Genomic DNA, 21,477 nt, shown 5'->3' on the forward strand with positions numbered 1-21,477 from the left:
TGCTCACTTCTGCTCTTAGAAATCCACAATTTTAGGGGTGGTGCGTTTTCAATGATGTTCAGTATATCTTCAACACTTCAGGAAGTTGAGTGTTATCATTTCAACAGAGCAATAGCTCACTTAATCTGTACATAATGTGTGATTGTATTCAGTCTTTGAACATTTATTTGTTGGTAAATATACAATTCATATATAACTATCAATTGATAAATCTTCATAAATAATGGATAAGTCATGGATAATCTTCATATGGATTTAACATGGATAAATCTTCATATACATATAAAGGGATAAATCTTCATATGGATTTAACATGGATAAATCTTCATATACATATAAATGGATAAATCTTCAACACGTCTGCAAGGTGGGTGTTATTATTTCAACAAAGCTCTAGCTCACTTTATCTGTACAAAATGTGTGATTGTATTCAGCCTTTGAAAATTTAGTTTTGGTAAATACACAATTCAAATGTAAATACAAATAAACGATTGAGTGTTTCATGCGACTGACGACGAAAGACGAACACAGCTTGATAATTCATAATCTTTCAGCCTGCACACAGTGAACTCATAATAATAAATAATATCTCTTTATATGATTTACGACCAATTATTATCCGTCACAAGAAGAAGTCTCTACATGATATAAGACTCACACGCACACGCACACACACACACACACGCACACACACACACACACACACGCGCACACACACACCACCACCACCATCTCTTCGGAATTGAGTAACATATATCTTTCTTTTTTTAAGCCTCGTGCGATCTCTCGTAAATAATCGACCAGATCAAACAGTGATCAACAGCACGAACATCATTCAACACAATTGGACTAGTATTATCACGATGCTGGCCACCCTATCTCATGTTATGACAAGCATGTGAAACTAAAGATCATTTGTTATCCAGATCTCCACCCCTCTCTAAAGGACATTTCGTAGTGGTTGCATAATAGTGGCAACAAACCTCTCCAGCAGCAGGAGTCCAGGTACCTGCTTTCCAAATAGTTGAACAAAATACCCTCCTCCCTCCACCGCCTGCCCAGTACAGACAACTACGGTTAGCACTCGTCTCATGTTTGGGTCAGGCGGCTAACATCACTCGAGCACTATCCACTGTCCCACAATGCATTCGTGATAAGTCAGTGCCATCCAGACGTACTGATTCATGTCGGAAGTAAAAATGCGCTAGTCATATTACCCAGTGATGTTTATGCCAGTCATAACTGTAATTGAAATAATAAAGAGAAAAGGTCTTAAAACGGAAGAGAACCGCCACCGTGGTGTAGTGGTTACAGCGTCTGACCGAAGAGCAGAAGGTCGCGGGTTCGATCCCCGTCGGCGTCATACCGGTGTTCCCTGCCTGACGTTCGGCATTAATAGGTTCAAGGAATGGTCAGCTCGGAGTCAGTTAAGTGTGTCTGGGTCGGGAATTCATACTAAACTGCGACATGGTAACTCAGTGAGCTAGCTCTAGAAAACCAGTTTAAAACCGAGCTAGTACAAGCAGCCACACATACACACGCACTTGTGTCGTCATGTGAGCGAAATGTTTTTAATTACGGCATTAAACCCCATTTTGCCTCACCTCACCTAATATGAAGGACATGCAGACACATGAAAAGGAAAACGCGTCAGTTAGCCCTGAATGAGGACTGTGTATTTAGGTCACCGACAATATCGTTTTGCTGTAGGTTTGTGCTTTAATATATTAATGATTAATTGTAATTAATACATTTGGCATCATAGGCATGTGGTTTAATAATGAACGACAGTAAATGCTCGATGGCACTTGTTCGAGCGCTTTAACGTTATAACAGGAAACAGTACTTTTTATAACTACCAGGGGTAGAGCGAACTGTATATCTTACACATTGACACATCCTTTTGGAATGCATAGAGGCTTTTTTTTATCGTATCCAGGTCAAATATATTTGCTTGGCAAGAAAGCGTTCCATTCAGAGAGCCGCATTCAGACACAAATTGACATAAGAGCGGGTTTTCAAAGGATATCAGAGTATTATCTAAAAACCGGGCACTGTGGCTTAACCACAGGCTATTGACATGGGCTGCAGTTCTACGAGACTACTCACGTACTGTGCTTCACGAAGGGGTAAAACCAGCATATTGCCCACTGTGAACGAGTGAGACTACTTCTAATGTCGCCTTAGAAGGGATATATTTGAAGGGGAATCGTGAAATACAACGACTTTTGGAACTACTCCAGCGGTGAGTGAGGTAATGTCTTTGTGTTATGTTCACAAACTAGTGTGGATGGTGTCCTCACACTGCTTTATCTCATAAGAAGTACAGCGTAAACCACGTTGTGGTTCAGTGAACAGATTAACTGTATGCTGTTATTTAATGGAAGTGCCATTGAATCACAGTGATATATAAGATTGGCTTGCTGAAAAGGAATACGTCAGTCTTGACGGAAGCGAAATATTATCTGTGTATCATCACTGTTAAAAAAAAACCTTTATAATGTAATCAAACCAATACTGAAGAGCAAAAGAAGCGCAATTATAAAGTCTCATAAAAGTAAAGTAAACGTTCATCTTAAACGTCTTCTATTTGAAAGCTGTGGAGGTTCGGAGTAGCATAGGCCTTCAGCAACCCATGCATGTCATAAAAGGCGACAATGCTTGTCATAAGAGGCGACTATTGGCATCGGGCTTGCCAGGTACGCTGACTTGGATGACACATGTCATCAGTTCCCAGTTGCGCAGATCGATGCTCATGCTGTTGATCACCCATCACTGGATTGTCAGGTCCAGACTGGATTATTAACAGACCGCCGCCATATATCTGGAATATTGCTGAGTACGGCGTAAAACTAAACTCACTCTGCACCCCCACACCCCACTCACTGAATACGCCCATGCGTAAATATAAATACATTATAGGCAATGAACTTGACCAGTTTTCACAAATATCTGATGTGTGCAAATTCAAAATGTGTGAATATCTTTTATCTGGTAATTCACCTTACAACATGTAATTCCAGCTATGTTCCACCTATAGACAGTCTGTGCCATTATTTTCAAGTCGAATCCACTAACGTAAGATGCAATTTGTTCGATCCCCGACGGTGTCATACTAAAAGACGTCAAAATTTGGTGCTGCCCTGGTGCTCGCCGTTAAGGGGAGCAACAAAGGCTGTCCGGCTCGGAGTCAGTATAATGTGTCTGAGTGAGGTATTCAAGCTTAACTGCGTCATGGTATCTCAGCGAGCTCGCACTACAAAACCAGCCTACGTCTGGGCCAGTACAAGCAGTCACACATACGCACGCACGCACGCACGCACGCGCCGTCAGTGATCGAAATATTCCCAAGTACGACATTAAACCACCATTTCACCTCACCTCGAAATCAGGTGGTAAACCACGGCGTTCCTATATTGTAGTTTTTTGTGTTGATTGCGTTGCAATGGTCATTTAACAAAAAGAAATCAGGACAAGTGAGGGGTGGGTGGCATTCGTAACCACTCGTCTCTTTCCGTGACCTACACGAAGCCATCCGGCTTGCCGGAATGAGTAGTTACGAATGGGATGGGTGGGTGTGGTGTGGGGATGGGGTTGGTGTTCGCACCGCTGTGCCAGTCCTCTGTGTCCACCTATGAAGTGTTCGTTTTCATGTAATTAGTACTACTATGCTTAAAGAGATAAGACTTTTTTTCGGCGAATCTTGAGATGGTTGTCCTCTCACGATCCATTTTAATGACTATGTACTTGCCATAGCTGTTTTGGTTTTTCAAATGCGTCATGTTGAGTCTGTGTTTTCGTGTAATCGAGACTGCTGGTTCCACATATTGATTTTTAACAGTAAATGCATGTTGCTGGAACACAATTACACGAGGAATGAGGTTAGTTCTGGTCGGTTAGTAAATCTATGTCTGATTATGTTATGACATTGCAACTGAGTACTTGAATCCGTCACATTTGTTAATGCAGATTCATACATATTTTGTTTTTTTATGTTTCTTAAAATCAAGGGTGAGTGTGTGAGTTGAGTTTTACGCCGCACTCCGCAATATTCCAAATATATGGAGGCGCTATGTAAATAATCAAGTCAGGACCTGACAATCCAGGACCAAACAACATGAGCATCGATGTGGGAACCGATCCCATTAGTCGCCCCTTACAACAAGCATAGTCATCTTTTATGGCAAGCATGGATTGATGAAGGCCTATTCTATCTCGGACCTTCACGGGTCCCTAAAACTTTGGCAGAGATAACAAGAGACGACGAAAGGAATGGTGACCTTGCATTAAGTCAGTTGTCAAGTGTACATCTCGAAAAGGTGTCTCGAGGATGGCTGCTGTGTGTGTCTTATTTCCTTATCTCTAGCATGCACAGTGTAGGCATCTTATTGCCACATCTTTAGCATGTACAGTGTAGGCATCTTATTGCCACATCTCTAGCATGCACAGTGTAGGCATCTTATTGCCACATCTCTAGCATGCACAGTGTAGGCATCTTATTGCCACATCTCTAGCATGCACAGTGTAGGCATCTTATTGCCACATCTTTAGCATGTACAGTGTAGGCATCTTATTGCCACATCTCTAGCATGCACAGTGTAGGCATCTTATTGCCACATCTCTAGCATGCACAGTGTGGGCATCTTATTGCCATGTTTCTAGCATGCACAGTGTAGGCATCTTATTGCCACATCTCTAGCATGCACAGTGCAGGCATCTTTTGGCCACATCTCTAGCATGCACAGTGTAGGCATCTTATTGCCATGTTTCTAGCAAGGAAATTGTGGGCATCTTATTGCCACATGTCTAGCATGGCAGAGGTAGGTGTCGTATTGACGTGTCTGTAATATGGCTGATGTAGGTGTCGTATTGACGTGTCTGTAATATGGCTGATGTAGTTGTCGTATTGGCACATCTCCACACTAACTCCCAGCAGCTTGGTCGTACTTGAGAGAACAGGCAGTCACAACGACACCAGCTGCAAACATTCACCTTCACCATCTGTCTTTAGCTGATTGTTTTATACTGACGAACATTTGCATTATGAATTATTACCATATCGTCACAGGCCTGGACATTTTATAGCATTTTATACGTCTTTCAAAGGTGAAAAGCATCGGACGGAGAATTGTTTGTGAATTGAAGTACATTTGTGGAGTGATTCCTCACTCTGCTCGCTCCATTTCTTTTCAGGAATGGAGCGGTGTGTACCAGTTTCAAACCAAAGACTTCATTTTGCCATTTATACATTTAATATTACGAACTGGAATGTATACTTTGAATGTAATTTAAGTGGGGTAATGTAGCGTTTGTGCTATGTGTGCGTACATTTTGTGAAATAATCCGTAATCCACATTTCACACTGGAGTTCACAATGTGCATGCGCAAAGACTTCTACTCTGGGATGTAATAAAGCAACTCTACACCTGGCAGTAGAGTGTGTCAATTTGAATGGAAGGTTCATCGAAAATGTAGCAACGATTTCAGAGCCATTGCATAGATTAACAGTTCTGAAAACTTCTGCATGCTCAGAGAGTTGTATCCGGGAATGTAATAAAACAACTCTACAGCTGGAAGTAGAACACCTTATACACCCATATATGCCACGAGAAGTGAATGCACCTTTTGGACCTATCTATATCACGACGAGTGGATAAACCTGATGGACCTATCTCTGTCATGGCTAGTGAATATATACCTTATGGACCTATCTCTGTGTCGATAGAATGAACACACAGGCAGGGGGTGAAGCAGGGACTGAGCCCTTATGATGACAAGAGGTACTTGCTGGAAGCTGGAATAAGTAGCTTAGCTTATGGCCATTGGAGAATTTCCCACACTATAAAAGGAGGAGAGTTTCTAATCACAATCATTTGTGACGTGATCTCACCATGGACAAGGTCTTGTGTCCTCTTTGCAGACATTCTTTTTCAAAACCATTGAACATGAAATGTCATATAAGAGAAATATATTACATTCATTAACCCTCATTAGCTTTCCGATATTTGGTTCATGCTCAGAAAGTTCCTTTGGCTCTTGCTGCTCCAGTGGCTCCAACGGCTCCTGCTGCTCCAGTCGCTTCTTTGGCTCCCGCTGCTTCAACAGCTCCAACGGCCCCAACTCCTCATTTGGCTCCTGATGCTCCTACAGATCGAGCTTATTCAGTTTTGATACACCCATTTATCACGACCGTGTCTGGCCCGACTTCATGTGGTAACACTCATCTAGTGAAAGAAATACTTCAAATATCTAAAATTCAACCCATCTCAACACACCCTATGTCTCTATCGACGTTGGCAGCCTCTGTATGACAATATTAAAGCTACAGTCTACCCACGAGTGGAATTTATACAAGGTATTCCAGCTGACTTGGAAAATGTATGTTTTGTTAATCCCAGAGCCAGAAACCTTATAGTGCGGGATGACCTCATATCTGTGGCCAGCAAGGACTTTCATGTCAATGATCTGTTTACAGAGCGAAGTTATCAGAGAAATCTGTCGGTGATTGCTATCAATCAAAACTTGTATTACAAAAAGGACCCAACCCAGAGAAGAAACTGTCATTATCTGGTGCTATTTAAGAGCTCCGTTGACAAACAGAGAGCGATGACCTTGGCAAGACAGATGTACCCCATTCAGACACAAGTACTGCTGCAGAAGTATGATGAGGCTGCTGCAAATCCTTATGGACACCTGCTGATAGACTTGAAGCCTTTCACAACCATAAATAGAGAGAATGATGTTCAAACTGATTCAGACTTTCAGAGCGAACAGAGGACGAGCTCTCCACTATCGCCTGTGACAATTGTGGTTTGATATTTTGAGATGTACGTGATTTACAAAACATGTCAAGACTTGGTGTCCTGCAAATGAAGAGCAGCCCTCCAGGAAACAACCTAAATTGGATTCATCCATTAATCTAGATGCTGTACCCACTACCATGACAACCACTGAATTAGATAAAGAGAGAGAAGTGAAAGGCATTGAAAACAAGTGGGAGAAAACTTTGAAAACCTGTAAGGAGGATATCTGTAAGAAAAGGGAGGACTTTGAGGATAAAGGAAAGAGTGAAAGATATATTGAACAGAAACTGAGAAAATGCTGGCAAACTACTTTTCTTGATAGACTTGATAGCTGCTAGTTTTGCTAGCTATTTGGGCTATGGACCCTTCTTAATGTCCATCAGATAAAGTAAGAGCTTTGGATCCTGACATGGACACCGAAGACATGAATACTAAAATCACTCAGTGCATGAAACCTGCCGTTAAAGATATTCTCTCATGTGGACCTGTCACAAGCAGATAAATTAGAAGCTGTAGAGCATTTTGATGACGATGATGAAGACTGAAGTGTGTATAAGTCAAGACATTGACTTCTAGGTATTATGGAAGTGACGACTTTGATAGTGAAGATTACCTCAAATAATCTACTACAACACACAGAACCCTGCTAGCTTTGCTGGACCAGATAAACTTTACAGATATGTGATGAAGGCCGGGAAATTTGTTCTCAGCAAATATAGAATAAGGAAATGGTCACAAGGACAAGATGCATGCAGCCTTCAATGACCTATGAGAGGATCATTTGCTAAGAACACGACTTTTGTCACTGGAGTTGATGATCAGTGGTCGTCGGACAGTGATGGAGTAACCTATGCACTGGTGGTTATTGATGTGTTCTTCAAATATTTCTGGCTATGACCTCTCAGAGACAAGAAAGGTCACACTGTGGTCCAGGCTCTAGATGATGTATCCAAAGAAGGTCAGGCGATAGTGGTCAAGAGTTCCGAGCCAAACAAGTTCAGCAGCTGCTGATGAGCAGACACATTGAACGTCTGTTGACTTACAATGAAACCAAGGCTGCTGTAGCTGAACATGTACTGAAAACCATCAAAACCAACCTCTACAGATATTTCAATTACAATGAGTTCTATGCCATGTGGATAAACTTCAGTCCTTTGCAGATAGCTATGACAATACCTACTGGAGAATAATAGGTATGCCTCCTTCCAAGGTGACTGAAAACAAGCGAATACCTGGTGGAAAATGTACCGGCCTAGGAAATCAATGGGAAACAAGCAGAATACAAAACCATTTCGCTTCAAGATTGGAGATAAGGTTAGAATATCCCACATAAGAAATATATTCAACAGGGAATGTGATGAACGCTGGAGAGGCGAAATATTCACCATCTCTCAAAGGAGTTTACGATGTTTAGTACCTGTCGATCGTCTCAAGCACTACAATGGACAGGCTATACATGGAACATTCTATCAATCTGAGCTGCAGAAAGTTGATGTTCGAAATGATGATATGTGGAAGAGAGTGTTTTGAAGACCTGTGGCAGAGGCATCAACAAACAATACTTGTTAAGTGGCTTCATTGGCCTGAGAAATTCAATTCATGGGTCAGAGCTAGTGATGTATATAATGTAAATACAAAGTCTATGTCCATCTGATAGTTATGTCTAATATTGTAAAGGTCTGTGTGAGATAGATCCGCGAGTCTATCAGACCTGAATGAACTGGGGATAATACATTGTGTTGTCTTGATGGTTATAGTTAGGTTATATGTTTGTTGCGTTTAGATGGACACATAGTCAGCGCACTTTGATTGTACGAAGCTCTGTGACCAGGAACAGACAGGGGGATATATGAAAACATTATGTGATCTCGTTAGACCGAGCTTGCAGAACTGTATAGTATGAAAACGACGAATCGTTATACACGTGTCTACACCTGCATCACTCTTAAGATGCCACTTATTTGAATAAGTTCTTAAGAGACTCCTATGTATTCTCATAACTCTACTATCAGCCTCACAAGTTCTCAGGCGTGACCTGACAGTTTCACGTATCAGAGCTATACACCGCCTGTTTCGCTCGCTGAGTGACCTGATTCGATCAGCACTCACTGTACACTGACCGTCACATTCTATACATAGCATGGGGGATGTTCCCATATGGGTAGGGATTCCACCACAGAATGTCATGGCAATATTTAGCACCACTTCACTCCGAGTCCTCACATTGGTGCTTTTAACACTTTGCTTCATACCGACTCGGGAGGAAAGATGCTGACAGGGATGACAAATTTAACACAGCTGGATGTGAGCCAGAACACCCACCAAAACAGGTTTGTAACGTGTGCTTCTTATGAAAGCTCCTGACTCTTGGCATAGATTATATAGGTATATATTCATTATGTACAGTCTTTACGGTATATTTTGATAACATATTCCACAGCCATTCATGCTTACTCACCTAGCCCAGTGAGTGAGTGATTATGGTTTTACTTTTAGCAATATTCCAATAATATCACTCACTGTACCCACGTGGGAAATCAAACCCGGTCAATGGCGTGACGACCTAACGTCTTAACCGTTATTCTACACCACCGCCCAGCCAGTGAGGCTGAAGATAGCTATAGGAATTAAGTCCCCAGAAACCCATAGTATACGCTTTGTAGACTGCATCCACATCGATCGCATAGTAAGGCTTCTTGCGGGTCAATGATGTCAGGTGCATTCATGTGTAACTATGATTCATTTGGTTCAAACGTGTTTATTTACCGACAATAGTCATTTTATAGGAAGCATGCGTGGCGTTAACTGACTCGGGTGTATTTTCAGAGGTAAATGGATACCGCCAACAACATCGACGGAGGCTGGGCTTGGGTTATCCTGACATGTGGCTTTTTCTGCATGTTTCTGAATGGATTCATGTGCTATTCCGTGGGCGTCATCGCCGAAGCGTTGCTGGAGGTGTTTGACGGCGACCTTGCTAGTACTGCTGCGGTGGGAACGTCTATTATCGGAATCGAAAATTTGTTAGGTGAGTCCCACAAGCACTAAATACTGGCTCATACTGAGTGTAGAAAGAAAGGAATCCTGTATACGAACCAAACGTTCTTGTAAACTATACCATTAAAAATACGTAGGGGGTATTCCATTTTGCGATTTTACCACTTGCCAATGCCAATGCAGATGGGAAAAGTAATCTGTGTCCATACAGATGAAACACTTCCAAAAGAATGGAATAAATTGTCACGTTTTCCCTTAATTTTTCTTTATCATCTGTTTCCTCCCTGGCTTCATCAGTTATCAATCCGTATAAGATCCGACATCCCCTACTTGTTTGGAATTGTGTATTCATAAGATGTATATATGTTTCAGGTCCATTTATTGGTATAGGTATAAATATAGTTGGATGTCGGTGCTGTACGATATTTGGAGGTGTCATTGCGATGCTTGGACTCGTAGGTGCATCAATGTCAAAGAATCTGTCAGCAGTGATGGGTACCTTTGGAATTTTGAGTGGTATGTTTCTTTTATCCTTTGAATTGTAGCTGAGTTAGACCGCCAGCAAAATGTATTATTTATACTTTTTCGTCATTTCAACATTCAAACAAAATCCCGAATTATTTTCATTATTTCATTTCCTTTTGATTGACTAAAACAACATACCTATCGCTTAGATGATGAACGATACTTGACCCAAACCCACCCACCCCACCCACCCCACCCAACACCACCCAACACCATCCAACCCCATCCAACCCCACCCACCCCAACTTTTATATTTTTGTAAAGTAGACAGGACTTACACATTATTTGTGGCATCTCAACATTCAAACAAAATCATGCGTCAATGTTATAAGTTCATATAGGGTTCATTGGAACATCATAATTTTGCTTATCTCCTAGATGCTGAATGAGTTAGTGAGTTTAGTTTTACACCGAACTCAGCAATATTCTGCTAAAGGATAGATAATGCAGTTTTCAAAGTGGTCAGTTATTCTTTATATAGGTTTCATATCATTGACAATTATTCTAAATGTTAATTATAAGTAAAGGTTCTGATAATCCTCAGGGATGTGGATTTGATATGTGACGTTACAGAAACTCTTCTGTACAAGTTATTCTTCATTTTCTCGATTCCCGTACTAACTACATAATACACAGTTGTTCATATTAATCACTATAAAACCGTGGCGATACCGTTGACAGGTGAACGCCTCCTATCTCCCACATGGGTTCCGTACATTACACATGCAAAGGCACGAAAATATAATGACTTGGTCGCGAAATTCATGTCACTGAATGTGTCTCTTCACAACACCCTGGCTTGATTTGGTTTAATACTTTAAATCTGAATCTAGTATTTTACTCTAGGTATTTGATATGATTTTGGTTTATTACCTTAAATCTGAATATAGTGTTTTACTCTAGGTATCGGATATGGCTTTGGATTTCTGCCAGGGAATGTGATGGTCGGCTTGTATTTTAAAAAGCTGCGTCCGGTAGCAGCTGGAATAACGATGGCAGGAGCTGGTCTTGGAATGTTTGTTGGCCCTCCTCTCATTCGCTTCCTCATTGACGAGTACGGTCTCCACGGCGCTTTCCTTGTCATCGGGGGGATTGCCTTCCATTTCTGTGTGTTCGGTTCCTTAATGAGACCTTTGGAAACAGATAGCAAATCCAAATCACCAAGCAGCCAAATTTCAGAAACTCACCCACGTGCGCCCCTTGTGACACGGATGTGGATGGAGATGAAGGAAAGGATGGGCGGGAGATGCTCCGCCAGAGTGTGGAAAAACTATGGCTTTTTACTGTACGTCCTCAGTATCTTTGGGTGGAATTGTGCAGAATCAGCATGTCTGTTGCATCTTCCAAACTACTGCATACAACAGGGTTCAACAAAACAAGAAGCGGCTTTCTTGTTCACAATTATGGGTATATTCAACGTATTGTCCAGACTCTTCACAGGCTTGGCGGCCAATGACGAACGTGTAAGTAGTCTCATTCTCCACATGGGGCAAATGGGCGTAGCATCCATATTTACATCACTCCTCCCGTTGTACTCCAACACGTATGCTGGGCAGATGGTTTATGCCACTGTAACGGGCATGTATATCGGGGGAGTAAATACACTACTGACGCCAATACTGTTTCTGCTGCTCGACCAAGAGGATCTGGCATTGGGATTCGGCATGGTATATTGCACAGCTGGTATCGGATACATGACTGGACCTCCTGTTGCAGGTAATTTTTTTGTGTGTGTTTTACTGTATTGCATTATTATCCTCTATGCATTTGATCAAAGAATATTGTACATGGTAGTTGTAGATGGTGTGGCTCTCTAATCATTGGACGATCCTGCAAAATTCTGCAAATTTTCTAAAGGACACAGGAAAATACATTCTTCGAGTTCACTTTGATTCAATTTTGTCCTCATAATAATCTCATTAAGCGTATATATATATATATAGATATATATATATACATACATACATACATACATACATACATACATACATACATACATACATACATACATACATACATACATACATACTGAACACCAAAAGAAACGCAAGTTTCTAAAAATGAAATCTCTTACAAGTAAGCGTTCATGTTTATGTCTGCTATTTAAACACTTTTTAGTTGCGTTTCCGTTGCTGTTCAGCTTATGGTTTGTGTTGTAACCTCACTGTAAAATACTTCAATAGCGGTTTTGAAATGTGTGCATGAATCGTTCAGGCAAATGTGATAAAGCTCAAGAGAAGAATTATCACTAGAAGTAACTGAACAGTTACAGCAATAAAATGACAGATCGTGGAACCGGTAGTTCCGAAAGACGCATCCCAGCGCACGTAAAACCCGAAACATGGCAGCATAATAATTGCAACATGTAACCAGTATGTTCTTCCTATTCAGGAGCCATAGTTGATGGAGGTGCAACGTACAGAGAAAGCTATTTGTTTGCAGGCAAGTATAGGTTAATATTAAAAACATGAAGTCTTGTGCCAAAACGGTCATGGTGTTCCTACGGCTGAGTGTTGTAGGTCAATTGTGTAACAGTGTTACATGTATCGTTGAACGGATTCGTGAGTGAGCGAGAGATTATACGTTTAAGTCGCTTTTGGCAATACTCCAGCAATACTACGGCGGAGAACACTGGAAATGAACTAAACACATATGACCCATGTGAGGAATCGAACCCAGGCCTTCACCGTGACGAACCAGCACTTTCACCACTTGGCTACCTAATCGCCCCGAACGGATTTGTACAGTGGCAGCTGTGCTAGCTAAGCCGTTTATAGTTTAGATTCATTTCCGTATACTTGATATTGTTCATTTCATGTCTATTTCTCGAAAACGAACCTTTCATATAATTTGCAGTGTTTCTTTTATCTAGTTTACATAATAATTACATTAATTCGGTAAAAGATTACTCACTTTAAAAACACACTATATGTCATGTATATACATAAATAATTACACCAAAGACTGATTTCTCTAACAAAATTTGGGAATCAACTGCAAACCTTATGTAGATGAATTGTACGAGGATCATGCATCTAATTGCTGAAAAGCGTGTGCAAATATCGCGATTATGAACAGCTGTGTTTTGGTGTAAAGTTTTGATCAGAATTCGCCAGTTTACGGCTTTTCATAATTTTAGTGAACTCATGACAATAATCTTTTCAATGTTGCGAATTTGTTTTACAGTACATCAGTTCATGTGTAAACAGTACATTTAAACAGTACGGAATATTTTGCGAAAGTTAGTTTAGAATAGTCGTTTGAAGTAAGTGATTATATCTGTGCTTGTGAGTCTAAACCTTTGATTTTGATGGGAAGTATTTTTTCGGCACCAACAATTCCAAAACAGAAAGCCCGTACACCGAATCCCGTATAAATTTAATTTGCTCACGTTACCAGCTTAATGTGTAAGTAGATTGAATGATTCCTTCTCAACCTCAGTACACCTTTGATTTTTTTCAGCATCTATGTTCCTGCTATCTAGCATTCTCATCATGCTCGTGCCGGTGGTCCAAAGGGTGAACAAAGAGCCGATACCAAACATTAACCAAGACATTACCATTACTGCCGAGGAAGCAGCGGATGAAGGATCTAAATTTCTGACGGACCAAGATGAGATAATAGTACAAAGATGAAAGCCAGACTGGTGCCTGTTGTGTTAAGAATACCACCTAAGAGTGACGTAGAACAGACGCTACCGTCAGGACTGAAGATCAAGGTCATATAGATGGTATTGGAGGACAATCAGTGATGATGATCTACTGAGGGCAGAACCTAGATGGTAGTGTTGTAGCTAAAGACCGTAGGGATATCAGTGTTCCAAGAACATCAGTGACAATGAGTGACTGAAGGCTGAGGCTAGATGTTAGTGCTGTAACTGAACTTTTATTCCGAGAACATCAGTGAAGATGATGAACAGGGTGCAGAAGCTAAAGACCGTAGGGATATCAGTATTCCACGAACATCAGTGACAATGAGTGACTGAAGGCTGAAGCTAGATGTTAGTGCTGTAACTGAACTTTTATTCCGAGAACATCAGTGAAGATGATGAACAGGGCGCAGAAGCTAAAGACCGTAGGGATATCAGTATTCCAAGAACATCAGTGACAATGAGTGACTGAAGGCTGAAGCTAGATCTTAGTGCTGTAACTGAAGACCATATGGAAATCTGTATCCCCATAACACCACTGGATATGAAATGACGGAAGGCAGAATCTAGATGTTAATGGTGACCACACGCTTTACAAATACCACCCAGTGTTCAGTAACTGTGAACCACAGCTTGGAACTGTCAGCTGAAGTGAGGGCTATTGTCATTCGTGTACATTTAGGACACTTTTTAGTTTTTTTAGTACCGGAAGGTAACCGAGTGATAATAACTGAAACAGAATCACCATGGTTGCGCCTAGAGGACTATATTAAGAATTATATTATTATTATGCTAGCATCTGCATAACGCCAATATCCAACAGCTTTCATTTTCCCTCGGTCATTGGATCATTAATCATTAATCATTGGATCATTATTCTCAAGTGGCACATCGTATGATCAATCGCAACTCCCTACGGATCATAAGTAAATATACACATATTAGAATGACAAAAATAATATACAGTGGAAGCTGCCTAAACCGGCACTCATTAAAAGTGAAGGAATAATCCGGTTTAGTCTAGGTGCTGGATTACAGAGCGAATGGTAAATGTACAAGCCATGGGTGGGACTGAGATTATATGCCGGTGTTGACAACTTGCCGGATTGGACAGATACCGGGTCTGATAGCTTCAACTGTAGTCATATGTGACTGAGAACCGAGGTTCCATATTGGTAATTTAGGCGAGGGATATATTTAGGTGAACATATGGTGTTAACAAGAAAAGTTAAAGAGGTTAGATATTAGTAATGGAAGATCATATTTATACGTGTATCAAAATAATGCTCACCAATGACGGGACTGAGAGCAATAACTAGAAGATGAAGGTCATATTTATACAAGAGTGTCTAGTGATATTAAGCAGCTGTGATAAGAGTTGCATGTCAGTACTGAAGGGGAAGCCCATTAGAGTTCTGTTTGGGGAAGAATCTCCTGTGCTGAGGATTGACAAAAACGCGTGTGGTACTATGCGCACAACTCAGGTCGCGAATCAGTTGAAGTTTAGCAACGGCGAGCTCGGACAGTCTGTGTTTGACATTTGGAATCCGGAGAGTTTCTAGAACTTCCGTCCTGCCTCACAACGAGGCACACGTGGTATATGTGGTCTCTTTTTAGACAAGTGAGTTTGTGCGAAATTGCATCTGGACACCCAGCAGGAAATGGGTACCCGGTCGGAGCCATGTGGCGATATCCTTCTAGCGCCTAACAGGCAGCTTGGGTTATATGAGGTAATAATAATCGGGTGTTAGCGCTTTGAGCATGCTTTATTGCGTGGAGATTAGCACATTATAAGACTTCTCATTAATAATATTATAGAAAGCTTAAACTCAAAGCGTTATTGGTACTTGGTGTTGGTAGAACATCCAATTATATCGAGTAACTGAGTGCAAACTTTGGGAAAGATCGTTTACGTTGAACTAAAACGTTGCCCCAACATCTAAACATGTTACTTCCAACTTTGAAGTAAGTAACATGCTACTTCCATATGCCCGAGCCTCCCAATAAACCACATTCCATGTACGGCTTATCAACTATTCAGGCAATATAGTGTTTAACATAAACTATTTTTCTACTTAAAATGATGTTTGTACTTTACCAAGCCAGCATTTGAATTTATGATAATTCATTTCACAATCGTGACTTAGTGAGTACGGTTGCACATTGTTGTTAAAGTCGTGTCTATGCAGATTATCGGCACTGGTAATAACTTGCTTCTACTCACTGTTACTGTTGCATTGATGTTTGTTGTTTAACGCCGCACTCTGTAATATTACACCTATAAGGCGATGGTCTGTAAATAATCGAATCAGACAATCCAGTGATCAGTATCATGAGCAGCATTGTACGCAGCTGAGATACAATGACATGTGTCAACCAAGTGACCGAGCCTGTCCGCCCGATCCCGTTAGTCGCTTCTTACGGCAAGCATGGGTGGCTCGGGATCAAATCTAACACGATCTTCACAGGATTACTGTTCGTGAATGAGTGAGTGAGTGAGTTTAGTTTTACACCGTACTCAGCAATATTCCAGCTATCTGACGGCGATCAGTAAATAATCGAGTCTGGACCAGACATTCCAGTGATCAACAACATGAGCATCGATCTGCGCAATTGGGAACCGATGACACGTGTCAACCAAGCGAGCCTGACAACCCGATCCCGTTAGTCGCCTCTTAGGACAAGCATAGTCGCCCTTTATGGCAAGCATGGATTGCTGAAGGCCTATTCTACCCCGGGACCTTCACGGGTCTGTTTGTTTAATTATGCAGATAGGAAACAATTCGGAACCCTGCATTTATATGAGATTTTGGCATGTAGTGAAACATGGCGGTGTTATCAATAATTTCATTGTTATGTTATCACATGTGAAATCACAAATTCCCACAACCATAAGTGGGTATAAGAAGGCACAAAAATTGGGCTTATCATCCTTTTTCAACAGAGCCACGTTTTTTTCAAATTGTGAAAATGAGGCCCTCGGACGTTTGGAAGCTTGTAAGTCTGTTCAAGGTGCTGCCCGTCATTTCAACGCAAACGTCACCCTGATTTACCGTCTCCAGGGCTCCTGAAGGTCCCGGGGTAGAATAGGCCTTCAGCAACCCATGCTTGCTATAAAATGTGACTATTCTTGTCGTAAGAGGCAACTAACGGGATCGGGTGGTCAGGTTTGCTGACTTGGTTGACGCACAGATCGATGCTCATGTTGTTGATCACTGGATTGTCTGGTCCAGACTCGATTATTTTACAGACCGCCGCCATACAGCTGCAATCTTGCTGAGTGCGGCGTAAAACTAAACTCACTCACTCACTACCGTCTCCAGCGTCGATACAACGCAACACACCACTGCTGACCTTCCTTGGAACCTTTGTCCTAGGATCATCACCCTTCGAAAAGACCGCTGCATTAGCCTTCAACATCAGCGAGATCCCTTCTTGTCAACCCTTCACCTTTAAACTTAATGATGTCATCCGTCTTCGCAAATGTCTGTCCACCTGACTCTGTTGGTATTTCTTGTATTTAATGTTACAGATTGAAAACATGTTAATACTCGAATTATGTTGCTTCTGCGTGTGAGTATACCTACCAACGATGGACAGTAACATGATCACAGATAAATGTAATAATAAATAGATATCAATAAAAAGAGAGCAGTATAAAAATGTGCTATAGATCGCAAGTCTCTAAAAGTAGATTATCATATTAGGTTCCATGGGGACTAAGTCCTTCTGCTACCTGCATGGACCAAAGCGAAAATTGGTATGTTTAGCCGAAACCTAAAATTTCACATATACTGCGTTTTAAAGCTCTGGCATGTATAAAAATGCTTCAAATTATGTGGAACTTAAATACCACCAAGACTGGGTGAGTTATTATTAAGCCTCACCATCAGCAAGATTGCAGATATATAGTGACAAGAACAGTTTATTGTACATCAGTGTCGAAATCAAGACATCTAGAACGTAAAACCCTATCCAATAAAAATACTAGAGTATCACAGATGTATAAACTTTAAACTCGAACACAATCATAAACCTATCACCATAGACAGTACAAAATTTAAACGAACTATATATAAAGCACCAACAACTGAAGGAATGAACCATACTAGGATCCATGGGGACTCACAGTACTTTCCCTACCTGCATGGACACTAGCTGGATTAACACTATCCCTTCAGCCGCTGGCGATTGTCCTGAGTTTTAGTCTGTGTCATAAATAGCAAATGTTCTGCGAGTAAAAAAAGTTTGTTAGAGTTAAACTGACTTTGAATCATACAGACAAAAGCATGCAAGAGGAACACAGGGTCATGATGTCAAGAGAGCTTGCGAAGGCTGCGCAGACCTCGTGGTCTCCCAATTACAGTTCTTGTCCTATATTCATGAATACTAAATCGGTGTCACACGTCTCATTACTGCCACATCTGATGAACGCGCCATGCAATTCTGAAACTGACAGCTAATAAATATGAAACATTCGTGTCGTGCAATGAGGACTCGTCTCCAGCCTAGGATTGTAAAATGTAGCGTCACATCGGCAGTGTTTCAGCCATAACGTGACAGGAAGTTGCATCTTATGACTAAATACACAAGGAATAAACATCTGGCATAGACTGACAGTGGAATGAATAGATTATCACAGCTATAACTTACAACTAGTTGGTAACATTTAAAAGGATACATAATAAACAACAACACGTCTATAGAGCACGGCAATAAAGCGCCAGCAACTGATGACAGATCAACATGTCAGGGACCATGGGTCTTAGAGTATTTTGCTACCTGCATGGACCCCAGCTGGATTTATACCGTCCCTTCAGCAGCTGGCGATTGGCCATTGCATATAACAACAAATATAATTTGGTTAAACGTTTGGCAGGCTGAAATTTACTTCGAAACTTTGGGGACATAGGTACGTCTTCAACCAAGATTTGTAGGCACGTATTATATAGGCAGTTGTCGATTACACAATCTCGAAGGATTTCATATTGGTGTAGAACATCAGAACTACTTCGACCCGTGAAGGTCCCGGGGTAGAATAGGCCTTCAGCAATCCATGCTTGCCATAAAAGGCGACTATGCTTGTCCTAAGAGGCGACTAACCGGATCGGGTGGTCAGGCTCGCTGACTTTGTTGACGCGTGTCATTGGTTGCCAATTGCGCAGATCAATGCTCATGTTGTTGATCACTGGATTGTCTGGTCCAGACTCGATTATTTACTGACCGCCGCCATATAGCTGGAATATTGCTGAGTGCGGCGTGAAATTGAACTCACTCCCTCACTCCCTCAGAACTACTCCAGCAGGAACGATAACTCTATTCCTGTTTGATTCCAGTGGTACTTAGTGTCACCGAAACACTCATACATTGCATTTCTGTTTTTGTTTTTGCTTGTCTATTTTATCTTCTTTTTTTTAAAAAAAAAAAATATATATATATACCTCCTTGATAAACCTAAGGGCATAACATATTAATTTTGTTAAAGACATTCTGACGTAATTATTACCACACGTTCACCTTATGTTTCAAACTATATTTCTGAAAAGGATTTAATAATCCCAAATGAGATTTGTTGTATTCAGTTTGTAAAAAGAAACAAAGTTACATTAAATCTTAAAGCAGAAGCTAACGAATGACTTCAGAATTTTCCCAAGTGTGATCTTGCTGCCAAATCCCACGTGGATTTTGAAATGAATTCACTAAAAATATACCATTGACCAAAATCAGTCAGACTAAAATATTCAAAGAAATATATGCCAATATTAAAGATTAAAGTTGATTAGCTACATACATATTTCATATTATTCTTTTGAAACTCCAAGTGATGTATAATTAATATAGGTCCCTGAAACTGTCGGAAGGGCACGTACAATCATCACAACAAGCTCGCAAGATCGTAAGAAATCAGTATGTCAGCATGCGTATAATCTCTTATCGTCAGTCGCACGATTAAAGAAAACTGCTCATTAGACAGCACAGTTCTGTCAGCCACGTCATAAGTATTTTCAATATGACGATATATACTTTTTCATGACCTTTAAAACAACAACATAACACCATATTCAAGATGAACAATTTGCAGTAGGAACTGTTTGTATCCAAACGCCGCAACCATTACTTGCTTTACGATTATTTTTGTTCATAACAAGCATCGAGAAGGGGCGAGTTGTCTTGGAGGTTACGGAAAGGGGCGAGTTGTCTTGGAGGTTACGGAAAGGGGCGAGCGGTGAGGAATCAACACTGTTCCTTGATGATTATAATTAAAACTGATTCACCTGCCTCTTATTTGTGTTATCTTTGAGCATTTATTATACTGATCAGCATGTATACGTAACTCAATACACTTTTGGCTCGTTTTGTCTCGATTTTTAAATTCGAATATTTTGTACCAAATTAAACAGACAAATGCTTGAGATTTGCAGAGTAGTTCATAGATATGAATAAAAGTCATTGTAGGATATTATTCTATGATTCTTCAGTCACTTACCTAGTATCTGATTATGTGCCATGTCTGTGAATAATTTTTAGTGGTGATCATCATTAAATAATTCCTCCAAAGAATTAGTCATTGTTAAAGATTGTATCAAAATCCCCGAGAAAGAAATTTGGGTTGTAATCTTCTTTCATTATGCAAATTAATGCAGCAAAAAACAAAATATCTTACACATTAATGTGCGGTTATTAGGCTATCATTTTAGGTATATATATCGAATACTATTCGACAAGCGTAATTAATGTAGACTTGATTGACAAATCTTGATCCATATATTTGAAAATATATGTAATTTTATGATTGATAGGTCATAAAAGCAGCAATAGCAGAGATTTTCAGTGGTTGAATCCTCAAAAGAGTTTAAGCACCGTGCAGTTATTGCTCTCCTGAGATTATACGTAAGGTCCCAAACATTCATGATCAAGATAAACTTATACGAATAATATTATTTAATCATAGGATATATGATATATCTTATTGCCAGATTTGTCAACAATCGCACACATTTGAAGTGATGATGTAAGTCGAATTAGGTTGCATGCAGGTACAAGGACACTGCATGGGCGCATCCAGTCTTTTGAGAATCAGAACACCCACCCCACCCTGGATCCGCCTCTGCATGGTGATCTACCTACAGTCACGACATTGTGAACTATTGCCGATGTGACTGAAAATCGTAAAACACTCACTGTAATAGTCCTAGTTACGACAACGGTTGGTCTCATAGGGGTTGACAGATGCTTTTGTGCTGTTTGAACTCTAAGTCTGTATGCCACAGCTGCGTCTCGTTTGTCAACACATTAAACATTATGATGACATTCTTAGTTCTATTATTTCAGATTAGTTTTCGTTGCCTTTTCTACGCATCATTTGACCTTTTGTTAATGACGCCTATTACATATGTCGTAAAGAATCAAAGAGAAACATGCAACAACTAACACTACATGTGCCACGTATGCCCCATCTGTGTCTGACTCATTAGCCCTTGGCAACACTGTTTTAAATTTTTA

At 40.6% G+C, this 21,477-nt stretch overlaps 1 protein-coding gene across 3 annotated transcripts in view; it reads left to right on the forward strand.

Annotated features, from left to right (window-relative positions):
- Window positions 1-16,055, forward strand: part of LOC137281388 (monocarboxylate transporter 2-like) — a 32,371-nt gene extending 16,316 nt beyond the window's left edge. Inside the window, exons 1-6 of one of the 3 annotated variants that reach the window (XM_067812582.1) lie at window positions 8,935-9,133; window positions 9,630-9,831; window positions 10,173-10,316; window positions 11,229-12,041; window positions 12,717-12,767; window positions 13,788-16,055. In XM_067812582.1, coding sequence (XP_067668683.1) covers window positions 9,636-9,831; window positions 10,173-10,316; window positions 11,229-12,041; window positions 12,717-12,767; window positions 13,788-13,960 — 1,377 coding nt within the window. In that variant the 5' untranslated portion in view covers window positions 8,935-9,133; window positions 9,630-9,635 and the 3' untranslated portion in view covers window positions 13,961-16,055. Of the gene's footprint in view, window positions 1-8,934; window positions 9,134-9,550; window positions 9,832-10,172; window positions 10,317-11,228; window positions 12,042-12,716; window positions 12,768-13,787 lie in introns of those variants that run through there. The other 2 variants (XM_067812580.1, XM_067812583.1) reach the window with 2 other exon arrangements.
- Window positions 16,056-21,477: the final 5,422 nt, after the last annotated feature.

The sequence above is a fragment of the Haliotis asinina genome, chromosome 4 (genome assembly GCF_037392515.1).
Source record: "Haliotis asinina isolate JCU_RB_2024 chromosome 4, JCU_Hal_asi_v2, whole genome shotgun sequence".
Lineage (NCBI taxonomy): Eukaryota > Metazoa > Mollusca > Gastropoda > Lepetellida > Haliotidae > Haliotis > Haliotis asinina.